At 32.8% G+C, this 27,722-nt stretch overlaps 4 protein-coding genes across 6 annotated transcripts; 2 read left to right on the top strand and 2 right to left on the bottom strand.

Annotated features, from left to right (window-relative positions):
* Nucleotides 1-3,454: 3,454 nt before the first annotated feature.
* Nucleotides 3,455-6,723, top strand: LOC121130805 (autophagy-related protein 16-1-like). The gene is given in 5 exon segments (XM_040726480.2): nt 3,455-3,816; nt 3,818-3,880; nt 3,951-4,297; nt 4,359-6,037; nt 6,100-6,723. Coding segments are annotated over 4 exon segments (1,611 nt in total). The 5' UTR covers nt 3,455-3,597; the 3' UTR covers nt 5,341-6,037; nt 6,100-6,723.
* Nucleotides 6,724-7,102: 379 nt separating this feature from the next.
* Nucleotides 7,103-7,759, bottom strand: RpL14 (ribosomal protein L14). Its single transcript, XM_040726497.2, has 2 exons — nt 7,629-7,759; nt 7,103-7,560 (listed from the first exon to the last, which is right to left on the bottom strand). The coding sequence occupies exons 1-2, from the start codon at nt 7,629-7,631 to the stop codon at nt 7,147-7,149; spliced, it is 417 nt and encodes a 138-aa protein (XP_040582431.1). The 5' UTR covers nt 7,632-7,759; the 3' UTR covers nt 7,103-7,146.
* A 594-nt stretch (nt 7,760-8,353) lies between these two features.
* LOC121130793 (HEAT repeat-containing protein 3) lies at nt 8,354-10,999 on the bottom strand. 2 transcript variants are annotated; one of them, XM_071893788.1, is made up of 4 exons: nt 10,504-10,999; nt 10,278-10,442; nt 9,568-10,217; nt 8,354-9,487 (listed from the first exon to the last, which is right to left on the bottom strand). In XM_071893788.1, exons 2-4 carry the CDS (start codon nt 10,417-10,419, stop codon nt 8,405-8,407), a joined length of 1,875 nt encoding a protein of 624 aa, XP_071749889.1. In that variant the 5' UTR covers nt 10,420-10,442; nt 10,504-10,999; the 3' UTR covers nt 8,354-8,404. The 2 variants fall into 2 exon arrangements, with proteins under 2 accessions (XP_071749889.1, XP_040582407.1); XM_040726473.2 differs by lacking the exon at nt 10,504-10,999 and having other exon boundaries at nt 10,278-10,496.
* Nucleotides 11,000-13,921: 2,922 nt separating this feature from the next.
* Nucleotides 13,922-21,601, top strand: LOC121130765 (uncharacterized). Of its 2 annotated transcripts, XM_040726462.2 has the most exons (8): nt 13,922-15,013; nt 15,086-15,192; nt 16,585-16,730; nt 16,793-17,160; nt 17,283-17,419; nt 18,184-18,439; nt 19,017-19,086; nt 20,039-21,601. In XM_040726462.2, exons 1-8 carry the CDS (start codon nt 14,614-14,616, stop codon nt 20,847-20,849), a joined length of 2,295 nt encoding a protein of 764 aa, XP_040582396.1. In that variant the 5' UTR covers nt 13,922-14,613; the 3' UTR covers nt 20,850-21,601. The 2 variants fall into 2 exon arrangements, with proteins under 2 accessions (XP_040582396.1, XP_040582391.1); XM_040726457.2 differs by having other exon boundaries at nt 13,922-15,192.
* Nucleotides 21,602-27,722: the final 6,121 nt, after the last annotated feature.

Raw genomic sequence — 27,722 nt, 5'->3', positions numbered from 1 at the left:
AAAATAGGGGTAATTTTTATTTATTTATCCAAAAACCAAAATATAATCTTGACAACGCCGCTCCTGTTATCTTCTTGATTTGCTGGAACTACAATGCAACAGCTGAGACTACGTCATAGTAAAACTTTAAAACAAAGCTAGTAGTAGGCAAGGTTAATATAAATACATAACTTATGTAACATAAGCTTGGTAGTATGAAGGTTACTACCAACATAGAGGACACTACCATGAAATTGTCATACTTACTTTTAGATATAGGCTTTAAACCAAGTAGAGAAACGCGACCTGAGGAGATACAATGGTGCAGCATTTTAACACTTTTTCGCGATATGTCGCTTTTCATATGACGCCACTCTGTCATTTTTCTTAATAATGTAGGCTGGTTTAAAGCTTTGTACCAAGTAGCGCATCGAAAGCAAAAGTCATCATTAGCGAAAAAAAATATCTTGGTCAAAATTTACTTTTTTCTTCCGCTAGAGGTATTATTATTTCAAGCATTTTGGAATATAATTTCCTATTCTCTCGTGAATGAGTCAAGTACTGTACTGTTTTCTACTTTTATTTACTTAATTATTCATATACTTTTTGCTTGAACAATTATGGAAAGGTAATTATGATTCAAAATGATTACCATATACAGAATGGTTAGCGGGTTCCCAATTAGGAAGATATTTAAGATTTGATATCCATATTTTTCTTCTTGCGTCTTCTTTTGGATTTTTGAAAATGGGAAGTTTAAAAAAAATATTTCAGCTGACAAAGATATTATGTTTCGTAATTACAAATAGAGTAGGCTCTACAATATGTAGGAAAAAGATTTTTATATAAAGTTACAAATACATTTTTATGTCAGTTATAACTTTGTGTAAAAAAAAATGAGTCTAAATAGCTATAATACATTCAAAATTACCTTTTTAAATTTAGTCTTTTAAAAAAGGTCAAGGTTAATAATCCGGAAAACTTTAGGGTTTTGTCTATAAACTGTCAGAATTTTATAAAATTCTATAAACTGACGTCGAAATTATAGGACTTGCAAAAATTTGATTTTTAATAACATATTCAAGATGATGACTATGAGACTTACATTTGGCTATGGCTACTAATAAATTGTTTTGTCATCTACAACTCTTTTTAATAAAAATTTCATTTTAAATAGCTCTAATACATTCCGAATTGAAAATTCACTTTTTTTCAAATTTATGTTTTAAAAAAGGTAAGTTTTCGACAACATTTCCTGTCAATTACGGGCAGAATTCGGTAAACTTTAGACTTATGTATCTAGTGGCATAATTTTATAAAATTATATCCACTGATACAATTTTCGTCTTAGAAAAAGTACAATAACTCAGTGCTTATCCAACAAATATAAATCATTTTGGTTTCAACTAAAATATACATTCAATATACATCGTAGGAACCTATTTAAAGTCCTTGGTTCAGTTATTTTTGATCTTTTGTAACCCACCAACTAGTAGCAAAACATGATTGTTAGCGCAGCTTGAGTAAATTCTTATTACTAATATAATAAATTAATAAGTAATATTCATGTATACTCAATCCCGACCCGATTGGACAAAAAAATTATCTCTACTACCTATACCTTATAGAAATATTGATTACGAAGGTCCTCGTTTCTTACTTTGTTATAACCCATTGATGCCGATAATTGTTGTGCGGACTTTTTTTTACATTTAATGATTTAATTAACATATTTAGGGTTGATACAACGCAAAAAAAAAACTTGAAATTGAAAATTCATCCGGGGGAAAAAAAAATATAGCATGGTCACTATAGATACAAATCGGCATTAGTGTAAATAAATATCTTTATTGTCTTCTGCGTTACTGTCTATTACTATTTAAAATAATATTATAAACTAATCATGCATGTATCTAACTATTGTTTTTTGTATGGAATGCCTCCATACACTCTGGGTGTACAGGTAAGTTGCACATTTTGCAAATGTATGCTGAATGACGTCCACAATTCCGGTATCTTCCGTTCTTAGAATCCCCTTTTGCTGGCAAATGAGATTTGCTATAGAAACTTACTTCATTCATTAAAGATTTGGAAACAACTCCTGTAGGACCAGGATGCTTCCATTTAGTGCCTTAGGTCGTCAAAATGAAAACCACGAAGTGCTTTGTGAAGTCAAGGGATATCGACTCTTAAGAGTCGATATCCCTTGAACAATTGCTTCACTCGGTGGATATAGTCTCCTTTAATGTTGTAGTGCCTCTTTATGTCAAGATCTGTGATAGTGACTTTTAATCTCGTTAATCATTGTCCTTATATATAAATTCCTCCAGATCTTCTACAGAATTATCGTATACATCTACATATAAGAACTAAGGAGTTTCATAAAACAACAGAAAGATCAAGTGAGGAGCAGAGACAGTTATCATCCTCCATCCACAGTTCCTTTTTTGAAATTCATGAAAGTCAACTCTGCCTTGTCTCCCCTACTATAAGAAAACTATTTCATTAATAAGAGTAGTTCAGTACCCTTGATGTACCTTGTTATATAAATTATAATGCAGAAATCACTCATCGCAATCAGATTTATATCAATTCCATGTATAAGTTGGATTTTGTTATATACGGTCTATACGGATAATTATGTAACATGGACACTTCAATCTCACCCCTGATGGATTTCTTTATTACTATTGAGTCTCTTTTATCATTGGAAAAAAAGTGCAAGAAAATTTCTAGACTCGTAAAGATTCTCTTTTCTCGATATTTTGGTCTACAAAGCATATTCTATTCTGATATTACATACAAAAAAAAAGGAAGTTTCCTATCGGCTCCAGTTCGACACCCAACATAAACACACATGTTTACCATTTACCATTCATTCATTATGGTCCATAATGAATGAATTATTTTATTATTACAAGATTAATAATATCTATTAAATAAATATAATATCATTGGAATGAAACTGATACCACATAATCTTGTACAAACATGAACTGAATTTGAAACTTTATTTTTGAAGGGCAAATTTATCCATTTAAATAATTAGTTCAATTATTTTTTGACGATTTACTTTAGAAAACCTTTTAAAAAATATCTTGAGCAGGGAACGTGAAGTGAGTCCATCATTTTCGCCTCGAAAACAATTTATGGGGATTTAAAATGCTGATCCAAAATGGAAGAGTTAAATAAAACACCACGTGATGTTGTTTAAAAACTACAACAACGACAAACTATTACTCTTATGATTGGACAAATCATATCCATATGAGTTTACTAGCAGCAATTTGTGATAAAAATTGATGTTAATCACCACAATAGGTTGCGTGATTAGAGCTTGTACTCCTCCAGATAGTATAAGAACTCATTTGTACATGTACTAACTGCAGAGAGAGAGAGAGAAAGAAAGAGGAAAAAAAAGAGAAACTTTTTATTTCATTTTTATCATATTATTTTAACCAACATTTTTCATCAATCTTCTATGGATTTAGTTTTGAATTTCTCGGATGAGGATTTTGATGAGGAGAGGAAGGGGGAAAAGAAGAGTCGGTGTAAGAACATTAATTACAAGACACGATTCGAGACCTCCAAGGCAAGTAATATTTAATTCATAAGACAATGGATTGGCGTAAATCCATATATCAAGAGCTTCGGCGACGAAATCGTCGAGAAACGGGATTTGCAGACTTGATTAAGCGACATGGAGGAGGAGATTTGCAAGGAGGGGGAGGAGGAGGTGGCGGTTTTGTTGGAGTGCGTGACGAGGATTCCATTTCTGTAAAGAGTTTAGAGCAAAAACTCTTCAGAGTTCAAGAAGAACTCACAGAATTGCATCGAAAAAAAAGGGGATAACGCACAACGAGTCATCGATCTTTCCACTGCTCTTCAGTACTCGCAAAAGGTATATTATCATATCATCTCCATTTCCATGTTATTAAATAATAAATGAAATGTCATTGATATGTCTACAGGAGATCCAAGAGAAAGAAAAAAGTCTTGTAGAGAATGAATCCCTTGTCTTGAAGCTTCAACAAGAGATTGAATCTCTAAATGAAAAGTTAGATGAGCTTAGAGATAGGAATCAATTACTTAACGACGAGTATCAGGCTCTTCATCTAGCACTTAACTCTGCGGATCACAAGCTCATCGAGGCCCAAAAGGAAAATGACAGACTCTTGGCTCAAGTCATGGAATTCAAAGAAAGAGACGTTCAACTCATGAATAGAGAAAATGAAATTTTTCTTCAAAAAGTTCAACTACAGGTTCAACAGCAGTTACGTGAAGCTGCAGAAGAAAAAACGGTTCACTTACCCAATGAGTAGGAATACTTAATTTGGGGTCATGACTTAATCATTCTTCTTCATTTTTTTTTTTTTCAGAAAAAACATTCAAACTGTCGGACAAGCTAATCTTTCCACGATTTGTGCGACCGTGCGACTGCCAACAAAGTCTTATTTAAAATTTATCGCACATGATGGAGAAGTCAATTGTGTTGCTTGGAATCCTCATACCTCTGATCTTTATACCGGTGGCTCAGATCGTAAAATCAAATATTGGAACATTGCAAAGGGTGTAGCTGAGAATCGAGGACAGTTATCAGGTTGCAATGGTTCTATAATGTCTTTAGATTTTGATACTTCTGGATCCTTAATTCTTGGTGCTTCTGGTGATTTTGCTTCTCGAATTTGGAGTGTTGATGGTTGTCGATTGCGACATACATTAACAGGTCACTCGGGTAAAGTCATGAGTGCCAAATTTCTGTTAGACTCTACAAAGTTTATCTCTGGGAGCCAAGATCGTACAATAAAAGTATGGGACTTGCAATCAAGAGCCTGTATTTCCACAAAATTTGCTGGCTCAACCTGTAACGATTTAGTCACAAATGAAACAATGATTATATCTGGTCATTTCGATAAAAAAATTCGTTTTTATGATTGTCGAAATATTGGAGGCTCTTCTTCATTTGGATCTGATACACATCAAAGCGAAATCATTGTTGGAGGCAAAATTACATCCCTTGATCTTTCAAAAAATGGTCAATATTTACTGGCATCCACACGTGAAAACAAAATTGAGATAACGGATCTTCGAAATATGAAAACAACTCTTAATTGTCTAAGTGGCTCTGGTTTTCAAATTGGTTGTGATTGGGCTAGAGCAACCTTCAGTCCTGATTCGGAATACGTCGCTTGTGGAACTTCTGATGGCTCAATATTTATATGGAAGTATAATTCATCCAATCCTGAGCGTATATTGAAAGAATTTGATTCGGTTGTGGTGGCAGTTGCTTGGCAGCCCTCTGGGAATGGACTTGTATCCTGTGATAAGAATAGAAATGTTGTTGTTTGGGCTGATATATAAGTAGATTATCGTCATCTCCTCCCCTCCCAACCTTTCTCATTGTGATACTCTTTTTTTTCCTTTGATTGATGGAGCTACATAGTATGTCAGTCTCCATTATTTTGCTCTTGACAAATAAGAAAAAAAAAAAAAAAATGCTGTCACTAGTCAATTGCTGAACTAACGTATTTTATGATGGCATCAATTTAATTGTTTTTTATTTATTACAAACGTGATTATATCTGCTTCTCTATAATTCATTTTATTTTTCTTGAGGTAGAAAATAATGGGTACAGTTTCTATGCAATTAAATACAGTTGCCTTCCAAGCCCCTAATTTACGCGCTTCCTGCTATTTCATATGCCTAATATTCTGTTTCAGTTATCTAATAAAATTTACAAAAAAAATAAGAAAAAAAGTCCTGCAATACATCATTTAAATATGAAAGTATTAATTTTTTTTGTTACTCCAATAGTGGTTTTTAAGTTCAGACAATGAGAATCCAAAATTTAGACTCAATCGTCTCAAATACAAAGGGGACTATTTCTATGCTCAAAAGGACTATCATAAAGCTATTTCTGAGTATGCTTGTATACTGGAAATGATGGATAAAGTGGCCAGTAGTGTTCCTCTTAAAAGAGAAGTGTTTGAATCCTTGAGTCGTGCTTATTTGAAAACTGGGGAGACCAAAGATGCCTTAAAATATGCTCTACTATTTGTAAGCATGCATTAAAACTTTAAAATAACCTTAATCCCTTTATTACACTACAATTTTTTTAGCATTCAACATCGAATCCCGTTAACTCTTGTAATATATTTGCCAGTTTTGACTTGTTGTCGAAGGTATACCTCATTATGGGAGATCAGACAGAGATTGCTCAGTATTGCATAATTCAAATGTTAATTCATCGACCACATACTCCCAAGGCATGGGACCTTCTTGGGGACACATATACAGATTCTCTCAAAGCTACTGCCTCTTGGCTAAGGGCAATTGCATTATATGAGAGTGTAAGTAAGACTGTGGGCTCATTGGTAAAGGAACAATATTTATTATTTGTTCAAGATTTGAATTCTAAAGTACAAAGGAAAAATCTATCGAAAGATATTATTGTAGAACTCAGTAAACGTATGACAAGAGATCTATTAAATGAGTCCAGAGGAAATGAGGATAGCACATTTAAAGATTTGGGGGCTTCTGCAAGGATGAAACCAATTGAAGAAGGCTATAGACCACCTACTGAGAACAAGGACTTTAATATGGAGTGGGACTTAGTTGTTGGCTTCGAGAATAAGTGGTTTTCATCATGATTTAATCGACATTTACAGATCATCAAATACATAATTCCTGTACTGAGGTTGTTAGATGAACGTTACGTCCGTGAATAAAAAATTTAAAATCTATTGCTATACATAATTTGAAGAGGGGGGTTGCTTCGTACCCTTGAGGGTGTGAAGGATTATTTTTGTGTTCTAAACGCGCTTTTTGATGGATGAATATGAAATTATTAATTCATCTCAGCCGCACACAGATATACAGTTAGAAATTTGGCGCACATTTCTTATTAGTAATCAGTGAACTCTTCTTAACCTACACTTTAGGTTAACCTTTATGGAAGTACAGAGTAACAAGGTATTAAAGGAAACATTGAAACCATATACGTTGTTTATTTTTGCAGTATAATTTACCATCACGACTTAATACATATAATTAAGTAACTAAGCACCCAAAACCAAAATATCAACCCCAAAGGAATAAAAGATAACAAATAAAGTCACAGAGTTTCAAGGATGTTTTTTTATTTATGAGAAACGCAAGATATTAATTTATAACTTTCCAGTTTTGGTCAACTTCTTCTTCTTAATGTTGAAGGCACGAGCAACGATCTTGTTCCTCACGGACTTAGCCTTGGCCAATTTGAAACGATCAAAGTCGTTAAGGTTAACGCGCTTAACACGATTCTCCATGCGCTTAGACCATCCGCATTCAGCCCACTTCTCGGAGATTTTATCTGCTTCCCAGGCACTCTTCACGACCTTGGAACGAGCATTGAAGGGGAACTTAGTGGCAAGCTTGGTCAAGTGAAGATTCTTGATGCGGTACGCATGCCGAGGTACACCAGGGCCCTCAAGGAGAACTCTGTTTTGGTCAACAACGTTGATAATCGTTGCTACTTGTCCGGTGAAAGGACCTTGAGTCACTACAGCCACACGGCCTATTTCTACGAATCTCTTGAATGGCTGCAATCATAGATAAATCGATCAGTAATTAATTAATATATATTATAAAACAAAATTCAGAGACTTACCATCGTGACCGGAAGCGTTGGAAGGAAAGAAAGGAAGAGAGAGAGGAGACAAATAAGAAATTGGAGATCCGTTCAACAGCTGACACAGGAGTGCCAAATGTTTCTTATAATTAGTATTTAATAGCCTTTTTAATTTGAATTAAATGCTTTAAGTCATTATATCTGTAATATATATTCATTTGATATTATATACATAATTAGGAAAATTCAAATACAGAAATGAATACTAATCTTATTTATTTTTAAATAATAATGCTGTTGATCATTATGAAAGCAAGGTTTTTTTAAAATTATAGCCTCTATATAAAATTTTTGAGAGGCCAACCATCAAATATGTTCGTTCTTAGCAATTTTGAATGATTTGTTTCCCAATTTTTTCTTTAATACTTACCTAATTAATAATATTTAACGAACACAAACGATTCATATAGACACGGAATACTAAAAAATACCCGGTGAACTATAATTACAGATTAATTTGTATTTTCAAGTATAATGAGAAACCTCGTAATACTGAGAAACACAACTAAATCTCAGTTAGTCATTTTAGCACCAGTGATGATCTTAGTCAACTAATTGTAAATCAAATAATTATATTCAATCTTGAAATCGTCACAAATTGATACTCATTAGGTATCTAATACATTGATATATCTATTTGTGTATATCAATATTAAATTGATAATACAAAAATTGGCTCGTTATTCAATAAATAAGTGAAAAAGTATATGAAATAGGTTTATTGCGACGTATGTAACATTTATTTTATTAAATAATTAGCTTGATAATGATTTAAATACAAGTGGTCTTTTGGATTTGTATTTTATGAATCTACTAAGATTTAATTTAGCCGTATGAACGAGTGGATATTTTTGATCTTCTTTTGGCATACGCCCGGATTTAACCTTGAATCCATTGGAAAGTCCTTTGAGTCTAGGGATTAAAGACACTTCGACAGCCAATTGATCTGTTTCATCCTCAGCAAATAAGTCAAGTATTTTATCTAGTGCCTCAGCACAAACACCAACATCACTATCCCTATGAGCTGTTTCCAATAAGAAGTTTGCTAGTCCTTTTGTAACGTCATCCCCAAGGTTCAATGCTCCCAAATTTCCAACAATATGTACCACATTAATCCTAACTTCTGAGCCAGATATCTTGGTCAACTCCAGCATCATATTTAATTCCTGAAAAGTAATTGAAGAAAAATTTTTGCACCTAATTTCGCAGAGTCGTTGTGTGAGTGCTCTGAGTGCAGAGATTGCTGACTCAAGCACAGATATATCATTTTCTTGACTCTCTCCAAAGCAGAGGGTTCCTAACTCAGTCCATATCTCAAACAAACGATCATCGCTGCTCCCACCTTCAATAAGTTCTTTTAACTGAATGGAACTTGAAATTAGAATATTATTAAAACAAAGGAAGGACTTGCTCCGAAGGGATCGTATGGATCGTAGCAGATCCTTTCCCTGGATCGACTCTCTTAATTGATGAACAATTTCCATGGGTGGTAAAATAGCTTTTTGCAATAGTTTATGAACTAAATTATGTGATTGAATGGCTTCCACAATGAAAGGAGGGATGGATGAAGATAATCCCTCCTTATCATCCATTTGGCTATCATTTGAAGTCATATCTTGTTCATCCTCATCTTCTCCTTCTTCACTAGCCTCTTCATACTCACCACTGTCGCAAAACAAATTTGTGAGGATTTCGAGTGCTCTTTGTTGAGCATTTAATAGAGAAATGAGTTCTAATTCCGAATTATCCTCTGTATCCATACTTGATTTATCAGTAAAACTTGATTTTCCTTCTAATTCCTCATTTTTCAGAGACAAGCGCTTTGAAAATTCGCTGATCTGTGATTAAAGAAGAAAACAAATTATTAATTAGAGTTTATTATTAAACAATGAATAAAACTTGAAAAACTCCTCCTCACCAAAAGACGATGGTCTTGGTCAAGTACAAGTGAAATTATTCCTAGGATTATTTTCAGTTCATTCTCATCACACTCTGATGACATAATGTTAAGAATGATCCCACAAGCCAAAATCCGTTCTTCCAAAGGAGAGGACTCCTTCACAATGAGCTCTCGTATATGCTCTTTCTTCTCTTCCAAATATGTGACTACCTTTGGATTATCTTCTGACACAGTCAATATACATTGTAGTATAGGAATCCTTACTCTTGGCGACTTATCCAAATAATTAAGGAATAACTCTAAGAGCTTGAAGTTTTCAAAAGCCCTATCTAGAGCAGTTGAACTGGATTCACAGAGGTTCCATAGTAAATTAATCGCTTGTATAAATGTTTCTTCATCATCCATTTCTTCCGATAATTTATCAAATAGTGCAAGTAATGGAGTGAGAACATCAGCCCTCATTAGCTCTTGGACAATTTCTGTCGGGTCTTCTGAAGATAACGATAGGTTTTTAAGGGCTCCAACAGCAGCTCGTCGAACATTGTGATTGGGATCTGCGAGTAAGGGTCCTAAAATACGCAAAAGTCCTGTTTCAATGATAGAGGAAACATGATGATCTGCCGCAATGCATAAGTTATCACATCCATTCTCTCTCTCTTGATCCTTTACTAAAGTACAAATTAAATTTAATTAAATTTCGGGAATAATATACCCGATAATAAACTTACCCGACTTGAGTTTGGCAATAACATTTTCGATGAAGGTGTTTTCATCTCTCTCTTGAACAAACACTACTTCTTCACTCTCAGGAGTAATCTCATTCATAGGATTTTGCCTCTGAGCATTTTTATTCCTCTTCACCTTACCCATTTCTATCCCAATCCGTAGTAGCACTAGAATAATTTAAATAAAACACGTTGTTGCAATACATACAAGAATACAATTGATTATTACCTCAAGTTGGGAAGGACTACTTTTTCTGATTGGTCCACTGGCTGTGACGTCATTTGGCAAAAAAAAAAAAATTGCAAAAACATTGGCAACCCATCTCGGATGAGGCCATGATATTAGAAGCGCTCAAAGTAACACAAGTTTGCAAATGCCGTCCCATCGAAGGGAAGTAGAACTGTGTTGAAAGTGCATTCGTATCTCACCGTGCGACAAAGACCCGTGTGAACGGACACTTCGGCAATCGGGAAAACTGTAGCGAAGAAAGAAATGGGGGAAAGGAGGTGAAACAACGCTGATCAGGCTCCGAGGAGCGATCAAAGCGAAGCTTTGCCTCGACAGACACTCGCTTCCACTTATAAAATGTTTCTCTTTTCTTTATATATGATTCACTTTACAAATATTTTCTTCTTCGAAAAATAATCAGTTTAAGGGTTTAAAGCTGTCAATGTCTGACTTTATCAACTTGAAAATATCAAATCAAATAGCAGTTTTGTACTCTTGTCAAGTTTTATTTTATTAACTTAATCTCTAGATGGAACGTAAGTCAAGAAATAACCCTATTTATCTAGTTTTTAAGCATTTGAAGTCGAGTTTATAATTAAATACAAAAGAGGGCGCAGGTTTGTGAATCTTTTTTCCTTCGTCCTAGATAAGGACGTCACCTATAGAAGTGAAAGAGAACTACATATATTCAAAGTAAACAATAAAATAACCCTAATAGAATATGACATTTTGGAATTGCCCTCTGGAGACCTAATTTCTAATGAAGAATTTAATTAATACATTTTATATGATACAAATAAATAGTATTTGTAAATAAATTGACATTTTTTAATCGTTGATATCTATTGATAAGATATTATTATCCCACTATGTGGCGACATAAAGGGAGTATAACTTCTCCGCCCATACATTTGACAAACAGTATTGAAAGATCAGGGGCGTCCAATCTTTAGGGGCCGTGGAATTTTTTTTTTTAAATAATCCAATTCTTTTTTGGAAAAATATTAAAAAATTTCAAAAGTTTAGAGTTGTTCACAAAAAATTTAATTTAATTTAAAAAAAAATTCAAATATTAAATTTTTTAGAAAATTTTTTCAAAAATCCACAGCTGTTTAAAAAAAATCACGTTTATAACATTTTTTTGAAACAAATTCAAAAATCCACAGCTGTTCTCAAAAAACTAAATCTTTTGGAATAAAAAAACTAAATCTTTTGGAATAAAAAAACTAAATCTTTTGGAATAAAAAAACTAAATCTTTTAGAATAAAAAAATTAAATTTTCTATTAAAAAGGAAGAATTCCATAATGGGGGATTTAGCACCTCCAGTCCACCACTACGGATGCCCCTGAAGATACATATGTATCAAATCCCATTTTTGACCTTCTTATCATTGATTAAAAAAAATCCTTGTTTCCTTACATGAAAACAAAAAGCTTTTAGTTTCATTGAAAAAAAAAAAATGTCGGTCTAAGCAAAATATATGTACATTGAACATACATGAAAAATAATAAGAAAAATTGGGATATAAAAATCATACTTAATTTATTTATTGACTTTTTTTTACTACTTCATATTCAATTTCACTTCGTGCAAAATTTATTTATTCACGCTGGATGGCATTTTTTTAATCACATGTAAAATTAGAAAAAAAAGTCCAAAAATAAATTTCGTTCCAATTCATTTAATATTATCATAAAATAAATACATAACAGAGTGCTCTTTGTCGGCAAAATAATAAAATAAATAAACTGTTATTTTTTTTATACATTTAACCAATTTACATTAAGCAAGAAGGGAAACAGAAAATAGCTAGATTGAGTAGAAAGAGATAGAGAGAGAGAGAGAGAGAGGAGCAGTGGAATATATATATATATCCATAATCACCATCCTTCTGTCCTCTTGACTTTAATTGATTTAGAAAATTAGATATTTCCCGTAGTTTACTAATTATAGGGTGCTTCTTCTTAAATAACTCCAAAGAATCCTTCTTTTCATTAATTTTCCCTTTCTTCTCCCCACCCCCTTCACCAGAACCCCCATTTTATTTATCCATAATTCCACCACCTCTCCGTTGGCATGGTTTGTTGACTGACACAAGATCTACGGCGTTACCTTTACTGTTTCACGCAACCTTTCCTTCAAAACTATTGTTGTACAAGGATTGTTTGGAAAGAAGATAAAATATCGACAGTTGACAGTAAATAAAAGGACTATTTTTGTGTAAGCGAAGTAATGCTCTTAAGATTCGTAAATTGCATCATAATTGAAGGAAACGCCATCTTAAGGGGTCATTGTTGATATTTTAACTACATAAAATTGTACAAATTTGCAATAAATCTTGATTAAACTTCATCAAATGGATTTAAGAATAAAAAAGACTTAAGACCTGGATTGAATATTACTTGATACCATTACTTTACAATGATATATTTGACTATATTCAAAATAATATCTACTGAAAATCCCTAGAAAATGTCTAAATTTGTAAAAAATTATCGGTTTGGGACGGGAAAAGTAGGGTATTGAAAGAAAAATACAATATAAGACTCTTACTTTTTATCTAAAAATGAAAATAAGATTGTATAACAATATAATAACATATATTTTTAATGCATATTAGTGTCAAATATGTAATAAAACTAGGCTATTGAGGGATACATTTTTGATAGACAGTAAGGGTTAAGTCCTTTTATTTGTCACTCTGATTTTGACATCCAATAGTTTGCTATTTTTCCATATATTAATGAAAATTGTAATCAAACTTGATTGTTTAGGCCTCCAAAATGATCAATATCAACAAATCTAGCGTTACATGAAACCGCTCTAAATATCATTTGATTCAATATATTAAAACTTGCTCTCATTTGGAATATATTAACAAATCTGACTGGCTCAATTCGTCCTAATATGGCTATTCAAGCCACTTTGTATCTAGCGACAAGCTGAGGAATGAATGGTATATACTATGAATGATTTACGAGTAATTATCATGTTATAAAATTATAAACTGTTGGATGGTTGGATTGAATGGAGACTCATGATCGCTGAGTAAACACCTCGTATCGTAAAGAAAGCGTTCTTTTTGTCGTTGTCGTCATTCTTTGTCCATCTTAGTCATTTAATCATCATTTAAATATAACTTCTTAAAAGTACTAAAATAAATACCCATAAATGTTTTATTTTATTATTATTTTGATTATTATTGTTTCATCCATACTTGTATACTCCTATACTTATACAGTGCATATTATTATGATAGAGTGCTAGTGATATGCTGTTTGCGAGGGAATTGCGAGAATATTATATGTATTGGATAATTTGGAATCTGCTCCTGCTACACTATTATTTTTATGGAGGATGGATTTACGTCCATCACATTTTATTAGAATAATAAAAATATGGAATAATTTTTACAATTCTTTTATTTTTTTTTTTAAAAGAACGTTTATTTTTTTGAGAGGACAAAAATATTATAATAATATCTTTTTTTGTTTTTTCTTAAAATATCACACTTTTGGGAGGAGATTCTTTTTTGTTCATATACATATTGTTCGGCTGATTTGTAGCATTTGCAGGTGGTTTGTTCCTATTCCCTCACCTTCGTCTGTCCTTTTAATCGTGAGTTATGACAATCAAGAGTCTTTGGATAAGTCATGGAAATATTGAACTTGCTCATGACACTTATTTAATCAAATATAAAATCCGGAAAAATGGTGTCATCTTTTTATTATTTTTATGTGTTGTGATAAGTATTTATTTATTTTCTTTTATCACCGCTTCTCTCTACGCTCGATTGGGGCTACCTCCTTTTCTTAACTACGCTTCATGCACTTGCTATACGCGTGCGCGTGAATAACGACGGCGCACTCGTTTATTTTTCTTCTTGATGGAATCAAGTGCCGTCCTTGCGCTTTTTCAGTTGTTGATAGAACGTGTGGAGACAGTATACATGTGTGTTTGTCACTGGCGAGTCGTGTTGTGTTCTTCATTTTATTTATTTAATCTTTGTTATTAATGATTAGAAAATAATAATCAAGTGTCATGTTAGTTTAAAGAGGAAAAGAAGTAACTAATACCCCAAGAATTATTCTTAAGCTATTCACCAAGGGATGTGCCTTTCTGCCATGTTACCCTCAGGATCCAATAGTTCTTCTTCGTCAACGAGTGATGAAACCCAGACGAGTCGGAGTGTTCTGAGACCTACAGACACATCAAATAGTGTGAATAGCAGCAGTAGTAGTGGGCGTAATGCCACGGCCTCTACGTCATCCAGTACGAGTGGTAGTGGACACAATGAAGCTTCTTCTCCTTCCTCCCTTCGTCGTGGAGGAGGTTCCTCCTCTAATGATGAGTTAGGCCCCTCTGATGAAGTCAAAGTCTTTAAGGATGAGGGTGAAGATGAGAGGGATGGAGGCGTCTCAGAGAGTCTCCAGGCTGAGCTTCTTGAAGAAAAATCATCTCTTATCTCCGAATCCGAAATGGGTAAATCCTTTCCTCCTTATTTCCCTGGTAAGATCATGTCCATCCCTCTTCACCCCTTTCTGTCGCCGACAAATCATGATCACCATCATCCTTCTTTAGTTCCAGGTCGGTTCTTTGACCCTAATTCTCCCTTTGGAGTACCTCCCTACCTCGTATCGCCTTATGCGGCTGCCTATGCGAATGGACTTGCTAATGGATCTGCTCTGGTAAGCTATATTTATTTGATTCATTTCTTCTTACACTCACACATATATATATATATATACTTTTTATCTGTTTGCCAGTAGTACATAAATGAATATTTATAAACGAGTAGTAATAATCACTATCTGTTTATATTAAAGTTGCTTACTTAAGTGAAAATTGATAATCTTTTATCATTTTCATCGAATCATGACGACTACAACTACAACTACTATTTAATCAGTGATAAGCGACCTCTATATAGCCATAATTTAAATAAAATATATATATCAATTGCAACTGAAGAGTAAACACGTTTTTCACAATATGTATATCTTTCTTTCTATAGATATAGATATATGTATATATTTTGATAAAGACAAAAAATTGACATTTTTATTCATGATAATTAAAAAGAGAGAAAAAATACAAACTTGTTTTGATTCTTCATTTTTTGTCTGTTTCGTATTATTTGATATAATAATATATTTATTTTGAGAGTATAATAAGGTCACCCACCACCACTCATTACATATATCTACGCCACACTTTAATCATGAGCTTATTATTTTATGAGAAATAACTCTCTTCCTTTTGGTATTTTTCGTCTTTTTTCATTATTGTCTTTCTGCAGGGAATGGAAATATTATTTTAAAAAAAGCAAAGAAACAACACATATACATTCTCTTGTAAGTGAAATAAAGAGAATTCTTGTCACTCTTCTAAATATTATTATGCAATCCGACACCCTCAGAATCGCTCTAACGCCCTCCGAAGAAAAGGAGATGAGAAAAAAGAATTATGTATTCACTCATAGAAAGAAAAACTGAGTTGGTTTTATTTCATTTCATTTTTGTGAAGCCATTATTCATTCAGACATAATTGTTTCACCCCCAACAGAGAGGGGGAAAGGGAAATAATAGCTAAATTTATGATTTTATGCAAAAATTTATGACCTCAGAAATGGGGAATGTTTTTTCTCTTTTTCTACTTGATATGATATATACTTAATATCACTGATGTGTACATATTGTACATTGAGTGGTCCTTGTAGTAGGTGTAGTGGGGATATCGTAATAAAAAGTAATAACAATGATATACATAGACAGAAGAGAAGAGGAGAGGGTGTCGTATTTCAATTAGTATGGAGTTGTTGTTCTTGTTATTGGAGCAGTTCACTTTTTATTTTATTTCATTTTAATGCAATTAGAGATGCTTTAGTCTCAAAGTATTGCTCTTATGACATACATACATCATATATGTAATTAATTGAGAGCTACTTCTTAGGATTACAATATATCCACAAGTCATAGAGTATTAATTAGAGTAAATTTTGTGGTTCTCATTTTGAAACTTGATTCAATGAGTTATATATATTAGACATACAATAATATCTTTCTTTTATTCTCCCATAGTCACGTTCCCCATTTCTCTATGCAACGGATCCACTATCAAGTCCCCCTCCGGCACATATGGGAGCTGGACTAAGGCCACCCTTATATCCTCTAGCTCATTCCCAGTATCCCTATTCCATGCTCGGAGCGGATCAATTAGCTGCATGGTAAGTTGTGAAGTTACATTTCCAGTGGGCTCCTTAATATTTTGTCTTGCTTTCTTTGACAGGCATCACCAAGCCGCTTCCTCAATGTATCAACAAGCCAATGCTGCAGCAGCCCTTCGCTCTGCCTCTCCTTATAGCCTTCCCATTACCTCAGGAGCTCTTACGAGTCCAATGTCTCGTTTCTCCCCCACAAGTCTCCTTCCTCCTCATCCTGGACTAAGTCCTGGCGCTGGTGGATTATGTAGTCCTGTGAGTGGTGGCTCCAATTCCTCTGGTGTCCCGTCTTCGACGAACACGGTAATTAAATCCGAGAGATCCTTGGAGTCCTCCTCAAATCATCACCATCCTCATCATCCCCACCACCACCTTAATAACAATAATAGTAGTAGTAGAAATCATTCAGATAAAAACAGTCCCTCGAAATCAGCGGGTAAGTTGTTTTCTTTTCTACTCGTATTATGTAGTGATGTATGTCCTTTGTTTGTTTGTTCGTTTCCTTCTTTCTTTCTTTCGTATTGACTGACGTGAGGATTAATACCTTTTTTCTTTCAGCTAAGAAATCCAAAGAACCACACATCAAGAAACCACTCAATGCTTTTATGCTCTATATGAAGGAAATGCGACCAGTAGTTCAGTCTGAATGTACGTTAAAGGAGTCTGCAGCTATTAATCAAATATTGGGTAGAAGGGTAAGCAATTGTTGTTATATTCCTTCCCCTTTTCTTTTAAACCTCTTGTGTTTGAAACAATACAAGACTTTCACGAGTTACTTATTAGTATTACTATTATCTTCTTTCTTATGCTTATTATTATTTTCTTGTTGTTCAAAATGAAAACAACCTTTCCTCTACACAAATATAATATATATATATATATATATAAATATATATTGAAGTAGTAGACTTAATTACAAGTTTGAGGAAAAAAGAAAAGAAAAGAAAAAAAACTAAAACTTAATATATTTACAAATTGAAGGGTTCCTCTTCGTCTTCCTTCTTCTCGAATGAATTTGTTAATTCTCTCACTCTACTCTATATGTATGTATTATAGAGTAGTCTACAATAACTAGTACAAATTATGACCATTATTATTTTACTTTACTTTTTTTTTGTTTGTGTATTTATTTTACTTTGTGCCGTCTCTCTCTCTCTCTCTCTTTTGTGTGACTGTGTGGCAGTGTCTTTCTTTATCATGCCAAAATTTCCTATTATACACATTATATTCTACACATAACTATATATATATTTAGTGGCATGGCCTTAGTCGAGAAGAACAAGCCAAATACTATGAAAAGGCCCGTATGGAACGTCAAAAACATATGCAAATGTATCCCCATTGGAATGCCCGCGAATAATTATCGTTTCGGGCAAAAGAAGAAAAAGCGAAAAAGAGATAGATCCGATGATCCAGGTTCATAACTAATTTTTCTTATTTTTCCCTTTCTTTTTCATAGTGGCATTCCCTGAGTAAGGAAGAGCAAGCTAAATACTATGAGTTAGCTCGGATTGAAAGGAATGATCACATGGCGAAATATCCGGGTTGGTCTGCTCGAGACAATTATGCAAAACTTAAAAAGAAAAAGAAAAGAGATTATTTCCCTCCTCTTCCTCCTCCTCCTCCTCCTTCTTCAACCTCCTCCTCCTACTCTTCATCTCGGCTACCTGGAACTCCAATTATTGGAGTCCCCTATGGGAGCAGTAGTCATGGAGGTAAGAAGTAGTAAAAATGACCAAAAATATCAGTTCATCATCAGTTCTTTATTAGTCTTTATTTCCTTTTTTTTTTTTTTTTTTCAATTCAATTAAAATAAAATACAAATTAATCATAATCCTGAAGCTTTAAAGCATCTGTAACAACAATTCAACAAGTATCGCGCGCAATGCATTTGACTTTGTTTGTGTCTTTGGTGTGTTTTTTTTTTTTTTTTTTTTTTTTTTAACTTTCTCATTCTCTAACTTAAAGTTCTTCTTCCTGCGCCTTTAAGAAAGGGATGCCGGAAGAAGTTGGGTTTTTTTATCATCTAATTTATTTATTTCATTTGTGGGTTGCTTATTTTTTTTTTCTCCTAATGTATTTACTTACATATATTTGGACTTTTTACTACTTCTCAAAATCTGCTTTTTGTGTCATAATTTTTGTTTGAATTTTGCATGTCTCAAGGGATCTTTCGCTACAGATTAATGCCAATTATATGTACAATATAAATATACAACTTTCCTACTTTGTAGTAATTTATACTAAAATATACTTTTTTTCTCTTCTTTTTTGTATGTGGCTCTATTATAGCAGGCGGTATGAAGAAGTGTCGTGCTCGATATGGCTTAGATCAGCAAGACTTATGGTGCAAACCATGCAGGTAAGACACATTAAATTTTAATAAATTGTACAACCATATTGAATGAATGTATAATATACATACATACATACATGCCAGGGACGTCAAACGTTTTCTTTTTTTTCTATTTTGGTGGAGGGTGGTGGTGAACTGAAATTTAATATTATATATATATATATATATTTTCCCCTTACTTTTCTTACTCTCCTCCTTAAAATATGTATTATTACTTACTAACAACAATATGTACGTAGAACTAACTTGAAGGTTAACGGTTAACCTACAAGTTGTTGTTGTTGTTGGGGGAAACACTCTTACTAACACTGATTTTTTCTTTCTTTCTTCTTTTATTTGACTAATCCTATTGCTGCCATTTCTCTCTCATATACACATACATATGATATATCTCACAATCATTGACTCAAAAAGTCCTTCTCCACCTCTTCAAGACCTCTTTGAATCCTCTTTGTATGAACAAAATACGCATCATCAACAGGTGGTGTCGGAGCAGCTTTCTCCTTCCTCCTCTACTCCTCTATATTCCCCAAATACTCCCCCACTCTCTCAATCCTCTTCCTCCTCAAATAATGAAACCCCTCATTTCTATCCTCCTTATTCCCCTATCCATGAAGAGTTGTTCATTGAATCCGCGCCTCATTCTTCTCCATTATCATCATTCTCTTCACGAGAAGTTGTTGGAACGACGCTCCTGGAGCCGCAGTTTATTTCCTTATAAAGATTCGTTTTTTTACTTCTTTTAATAATGAATGGCTTATGACAGAGGTATTTCTTTGAAATATGCATGAACTTTTTTAGCTGTAGATAAATAGCTGTAGATGTAGAGCCTTACATACATAAACTAAATTTCTTGCATGATGTACTACTACTTTTGTCTATGTAATTAAATATTTCAAGAAAAAATCTAATTATTATGTATATGAATGTGTCTGACCTCTCTTTATTTTTGCTGCAGACGGAAGAAGAAATGTATTCGTGTTCAAGCCTACTTGGATGGAAAGAGTAATAATGCTCCTGGATCCTTGAGCCTCAACAACAATAGTCTTCATACTAACAATAACAACAATGTATTAAATGCCAACAACATCAACAACCACAACACTATCCTGAACAACAACGTTTCCTTGTCTCGCTCTGAGCACGATAAGGATGACACGAATATGTTTCATTCGGATGGAGAAGAAGAGGAAGAGGATGAAGAGGACTCTGAAGATGGAACTTCTCATCCTGGAAGTTTAGAAAGTCCATCCGAGCCGAGCCTTACCTCCCCTGCAGGATTCAGTAGTCTTCCTAGCTTGGGATCTCCAGCCTCTATTGCTTCACCCCTTACTCCCGGAGGAGGAGCAGAGTCTGATTGGTTGAGGTTCAGCAATGGTCCTGGTGCCTTTAAACCTCCTTCAATGACACCTCCTTTTGCAGCAGCAGCAGCTATGCAACATCATCTTGCTGCCGTTGCTGCAGTTGCAGGTAGCATGCAACAGCGCCCTCCTGTTGGTACAGATCCTCGAGACTCAAAGAATCCTCTGAGTATATCCCAGTTGACTGGGAATCACTCACATCACCCTGTTCATCATCTTCATGCTCATCATTCAATCCATCACCATCCACCGCAGTATCATCATCCCCATGGGGGTGGAAGTGTCGGCAGTGGACACCCTGGCCTCTCACTCCCACATCCTCCACTACCACCATCATCCATTCATAGCTCTATGATCCCCCCTCCCTCACATCCGGATAAAAGACCGCCTCTACTCTCCATGACTTAGGTGCATGTATTGAAGAGAGAGAGAGAGAGAAAACATTGAATACAAAGATCTCATGAACAAGAAGAAGAATTCAAAACAAAAACATTTCTTACTTATATATTATTACTACTTTACAAAATGATAATACTAATAAGCTCTGCCAAAGAGAGAAGAAAAATATTATAGAATACATACATACATACATACATACCTACCTACTACAGACATACATATTTATAAAAGTGTGCTACAAAACCCGTTATTATTTGTGCCATTCTTTTTTAGCAAAAAAAAAAAAGAAAAAAAAGATTTTTTTAAAGTGACCTGTGATAAAATACTTTTTATTATACATATTTTTAGTGGAATGATTTTTTTATAATTATGATAGTACGAAGGAAAAAGTTATTTAATTTAATTGAGCAACATGATGATCTCATTTCCAAGACCCAAACAACCCCACACCCCTCCCTCCCCCTATTACCACTCCTTGTTTTATTTTATTATTCTGGTTTTTCGATAATCGACAAATAAATGATATTTATTATGATGATGTTATTGATGTAGAGAATTTGTAGAGATTTCAGGGACTTTTTTTTGTCTTCCAGGAGAAAAAGATTGCCTCCATTCTAATATGATGATTCAATTAAGTATACACGATTTTATATTATTATTATATATTTTAAAAAAGAACAGAAAATGATTCATTATATATTATATTATTATTTGTAAACCTTCGCATATATTATTTAATTATAATAAATTTATTATTTTTATTTATGATGATAAAAAAATTGACTCTCTTATTTAGTAGTACTCAAGTACAAGATGAACGTACGGTCAGATTTAGAGTGAGTGGGGCAAGTATTCATGTGCAGGACACATTGATTCCTTTCCTTTTTGTAATTTGATTGAAAAATATACATGAACTCATTTAATAGGTGGTGTCCTTCTCAGGGGAGTCCGCAGGGGGGTATTTTTGAATTTTTTGTCTAAAATAAAAATCATCTATAGTTATTCACAGAAAAGTAGTTTAATTTTTTTGAAAAAAAAAAATTAAATTTCAAATATTAAACTTTTTGGAAAAAAAAAACCAAATATTAAATTTTCTAGTAAAAAAGCAAAAGTTCCTTATTTTTTTTTTTTTTTTTGTGGTCTACAGACTATAATTATTAACATTTTTTAAGACATAATATTTAGCTTCAATTTTTGAATGACCTTTTCTTGGGAATTGGTCAAACCTTTTTGGTCTTTTTAAAAGAAATTTTGTCCATAGTTAATTTAATAACGTTTTTAAGAAAATAAGTTATATTTAATTCTAATAAAAAAAAGGTTTATAGTCTCTTTCTTATTTCTATAGGTAGAGTAGTAGAAAATATGACTTGCCGGTAGGCTAAAAAAGAAGAACCCGAAAAATGACACAGTCCCTTTGAAAATTTGAAGACTGTTTGGGAAGAGAGCAGTTTAGCTGACATGACGTTTTATTAGTTTAGTTGCAATACCCTGTGAAAGGAAGGGAATAAACACAAATTCTACTTCGTATTTAGTAAGAATATAAGCAAAAAATGATTAAGATGTCGAAAACTCAATTCTATTCTGAGTCCAATAAGGGCTTACATTTATATTTCCACAACAAATCCTTAGTCCGACTCTCCTTCATTCATGAGCACTGCAATAATAATAATTATTTTTATAATGATCTCCAATAATGAAAATCCAGTGTGGAATGGGCATGTTAAAAATAGGAAACTGAGAATCAAGATGGTAACCCCAACAATTAGAATCATGTTTTGGAGGAGAGATCGAAGAGTGCTCATGACGTTTGATTAGATCAGCTACAATCAGCTGTGACAAGAGAGGGAGGAAAAAAGAATATAAACAAGGACATTTGCTAGAATTACTCTGATTTTGATCCTCAATTCTACTCTGAGTCCAACAAGGACTTACAATTATATCTCCGCAACAAATCCTCAGGGTTACGCTCCGTCTATTAAGAGCACACACGAATGTTCAATCAGGTTTTGAACATCTATTTGTGTAAGGATGTTCACTACTTTTAAGGAAAAGAAAATTCATTCTTTATATTACCAATTACAAATTAACGGGTCAGCTAAAAAACACGGCGGATATACATCATTAGTGATCTCTGTGAGCGGATATGCCTTTTGCCAACATAGACTTTTCTTTTTGATTTTGTCTCAGCAGGGATTTTGACAATTTTCACATCCCTAATTATAATTCCCCAACATCGTATCTCAGTGTTAGGCTCCGTCTTTCATGAGCATCCACACTTTTCAATGTAGGTGTTCCGGCCTCAAAAATTATTAAGGTATAATGATTTAGAAAATAAAAACCCTAACTAAGCATAAGCTCGATACGCGCCATTAGTGCCATCTCTCGGACTTTGCATGGACTTTTCAAACGGCCCTCGTATGTACCTATATATGAAGTAAGAAAATAAATTGAGATTTCTTCCTTTTCTTGATTTTTGTTCAAGATAATGTTTATGTTGACGTACTGCATATATATATCATAACTCTTTTTTATGGTTACTTAGTGATATAAATATTAAATAATAACATTTGAGAGAGAAAAAGGGATACATTAATCTATCTTTTTTCCGTTCCTTTTCTTTTTGTTGAAGAAGAATTAAATTAAACATTCTTTATTGACGGGTTTTAATTAAATATTTAATATTTTATAATCCATGTGCTTTTCCTACTATAATAGCCTTCTCCTCAAGAACCACAATATAGATGTAATTATCTAGGTATAGTATTGTACATCTATGATTACCTTGTTGCTCTTTTTTTTTTTTTTTTGTTCTAGGGCTTTGATAAAACCCCTATTATAATATGTATGTACATTATACATACATACTTTTCCATCGTAATTAGTCAATTCAATTAAGAATCTTCTTTTACTTCATTGTATTATAATTCTTTCCTCTTTTGCAGGGAGTGTAATTTAATATCTCAATAATAAAAATGAAGAAAAAGGAATGGAATGGAAGAACAAAAAAAAGTATAAAAAAATCTCAAGTCATTCCAATGAATTGAAACAAAGTATTATTATTATTATTTTTTTTTTTTTGTAATATATAAGGATTTCTCAAATTTCCTTTATCATACATAGTATTTTAATATAATGTACATCAGTGCTGGTTTTAGAGGGGGCACCTTCCAGAGGTGTCCAGCGGGGAGGGGGGGGGATTTTTGTTTTTGAATAGAAAAAAGTATTGCTCTGAAAGAAAAATTCAATGTCACAAAAATATTTTAGAAATAAATTCAGGATTTTAAAAAATAAGATCATTCGACCAAATAAGACAGCGGAGCAAAAATTTTAATTATCTTTTAAATTGAAAATAAAAATAAGGAGCTGTTGTACCCCCCAAATTAAGGATTTTGTTCTTTCTGCTAAAAAATTAAATATATTGAATTTTTTTGAAAAAAAATCAAAAATAAAGAGCTATTCGCAAACAAATTTCAATAAAAAAAAATTTCCAAAAATTTTAAAAATTACAATCCTATAATAAAATTTTTTCCTGGAAAAAATTCAAAAATCTATATCTATTTCCAAAAAATTAAATTTTTCCCAAAATTTTAATATTTGAAATTTTTTCCGGGAAAATTTAATTTTTAAAATTTTTTCCAAAAAATTTAATTTTTTTTTTTTTCAAAAAACCAAGTTTCCAAAAAATCACCTTAAAAAAAAATTTTTAAAATTGTTTATCAAAACTTGATAAAAGGCTATAAAATGAGTAAATTTATGAATTTGAAACAGAGCAGAAAAGAGTTTTCCAACTAAATGCTAAAAAAAAATTAAAGTAGTAATTCACTTGTGCCCAAAAAAAAAGCCTCCTTTTTTGGAAAAATTTTAAAATTAAAATTTTGGTAAAAATTTTATCCTTTTTGAATTTTTTTCAGACGCCCTTGAATCACCTTCCTCCCAAAATCCACTTCCCATTTAATTTTAACCGAAAAAGAATAAATACTATTTCTCTCGTCCTTTGCATTTTTAAAATTTTTGGACCTTTCTGTTCTAACAACCCCTCGTATATAATCAATTATAGGCTTCTCATTCAAATTTATAGGATGAGTTAGGATACTCAGAACGCCCCTGACCCTTTCAAACAAAACCATTTATTCTTAAATTGTGACGTTCATAAAGGCTATAAATAATAAGACAAATTTTTTGATAAAAATTGAGAATACATAATTCATCGTATATGAATACAAATGTAATCCACATTCCATTTTGAAAAGAAATATTCTAACTTGCTTTTGTGTTGACGGGTTAGATATAATAATTTAATAAGTCAAAGATTCGAGCCATTAATACCTACAATCTACAAACATGGTCAATAAGACCGTTTTATCAACTTTTTTTGAATTTTGAATACTGCTGTTGAGGGAAAGTTGTTAATTGGTAAGAATGTAAAATATGCAAAATTGCATTGTACAAAGATGATGTCATCTTTCAGGGGCGTTCGAATGAACATATTTTTTTTTCATAGGGGGGATTGATTTTTGGAATTTTGAAAAAAAAATATAAAATCCATAGATATTCTCAAAAAAAAAAAAAAATTTTTTGTTAAAAAATATTTCGAAAATTAAATTTCAAATATTAAACTTTTTGCAAATTTAATTTCTAACATTAATTGTAATCCAATTGACTTCACTCTTTGGTACATCTTGGAGAGCAAGACTAACAAAACTTATCACCCGAATGTTCATACCCTGAAAGACGTGATCACGGAGGAGTGGAACATTTTGTTGTCAGACTTCATCAAGGGCAGTTGTGCTTTTGTTCGTCCCCATATTGGAGCTATCATTCAGAATGGAGGGGGCATATTAAATAAAAATTGTAGAAAATTGTTGAATTACATACTTGTCCTTAAAAATTTTGCCATCAAAATGGCACAAAATAAAAATATGGAGAAGTGAAAACGGCTTTTAAAATTTTAAAATTTTTGAGACCCCCTATAGGTTATTTTTTTACCACAAGACAACTTACTTTTCTGAACTAGTCGTAATCAAAATTCGATAAAAGTTGGATACAAATCTGTCCTAACCTTCATACATGCTCAACTGTTGAGCCAACAGGGAGTTGATGCATGAATTCATCCTAATATGCATATGGAGATCCCCACACCTGGGATTTTCCTTTCTCTAAGAAATTATTTATGTTTGAACAGATTCTTTTGAATTTACCTACATAATACCTATGTATTCTGTATTCATATATTATATTATGGGAACATAATGGTGAGTAAAGAAAGAGAGCCAGCCACCCCTCCCTATCATCAGGGATATTTATTCTTCTTCTTCTTCTCCTCCTCCCAAAACATGAGGTGGTGCATTTCTTGAAAGAATAACAATGGATTCATTGACATTTCGTCAATCTAATGATTTATATGGCTCTGGGACATGTTCGAAGTTTGTTTACCAATTTAATAACAAACTAGTACTATTAATAATGTATCGCATCTACAATCTGAACCATCAGCTGTTTGAAAATGCAGTACTTCTTTTAAACAAAGAAAGTTCCTTTTGAGGAACTTTATAGTAATAGCAAAACAAAAATCAAGGTTTCCCTAAATTATGTATTTGTGATGTCAAAAATGTATTCATTTATGTATCATTTGCCTTTTATGAAAAAATGTTATTCGGTCAAATTGCTCTAAAAATTTTCAAAAAAGTTTATTATCTCAAATTTGGTATTAATACAAAAACAAAACAATTTGTCCAAGTTGTCAAATATTCCAGCACTCCTCCCTCCCTAAAAAAATCATAGGCACAGCCCCTAAACCTGTGAACACCCTGGATAACGTCATTATTACATAATTCCTCGGCCTCTCCTCTTGTAAATACATTCCGACGCCGGTGCCTCTTACATTGAAAATAATCGCATCTGCGAATTTAGATGTCCTATACATCACGAGTATGTACCAGTCCTGTAACCAGAACTATATCCAGGGAAGAGCATGCCAAATTATAGTCGTGACTTTTTATTTATCTATTTATTGTAGAAAAATTTAAATGACTCTTTTTATAAAAGGGCAAATTTTGAAATTAGTTATGTGTTGTTTTATTTAAAATATATACATAAGTGAGAATGTATTTAATGTGTAGGATATTATAACAGCCCTCAGTAGTCGCCATAGGTCTGAAAAACAGGTTTAATAATAAAGGATGGTTATGTACAATAATCTAGGAAATGATGACAATTCTGGTGTTTTTAGTAGAATACAATTTTAATTATGTTTATATTTATATTCCAGTTGGAGGGAGGACCTGGTTTTTTAACCTAGTGCCCTCTGTAGTTATGGACCTGGTACGAACAGAATATTAGTAATGGGGTTCGGTATGAAAATCCTAGACATGTCTGTGACCATGTTATATTTTTTGATAGACCAAAACGATCTTTTAGTAAAATTCGGTCAGTCCTGATCAGTCCCCCAAAAAAAAAAACAAAAACTAACTAACGTAAGATCCAACCCAAAAAAATCTAAATCTCAACAATAGTACATGTGTACGTACATTACAGGGGCTGTACAACTGGGGGAGGCAGGGGCATGGCCCCCACTTATTGAAAAATTACCATTATCATATAGAATTGAAAAAATTGTTTTCTGCTTCTTTTCTTATAATCAGTGTAATGAACGACTCTTTCTGAAGACTTTCATAAACGGTGCTCGGTACTATTGTATCTGCCTCATTAATATTATTTTATATTGTAACCTTACCTACAAAAATAAATATAAAAAAGGCCAAAAATCAGTTGGTAGCAGTTAGCCAACTCTTCCCAAATATGGAATTATTATTCAATAATAATTGGGGATTGTTCAAAGCTTAATAAAAGTGCGTTTGAATTCAACCCATCAATGCTCAGAAC

Source organism: Lepeophtheirus salmonis, chromosome 1 (genome assembly GCF_016086655.4).
Source record: "Lepeophtheirus salmonis chromosome 1, UVic_Lsal_1.4, whole genome shotgun sequence".
NCBI lineage: Eukaryota > Metazoa > Arthropoda > Copepoda > Siphonostomatoida > Caligidae > Lepeophtheirus > Lepeophtheirus salmonis.
The sequence above is the reverse complement of the archived record's forward strand: the minus strand, read 5'-3'. Positions and strand labels throughout refer to the sequence as shown.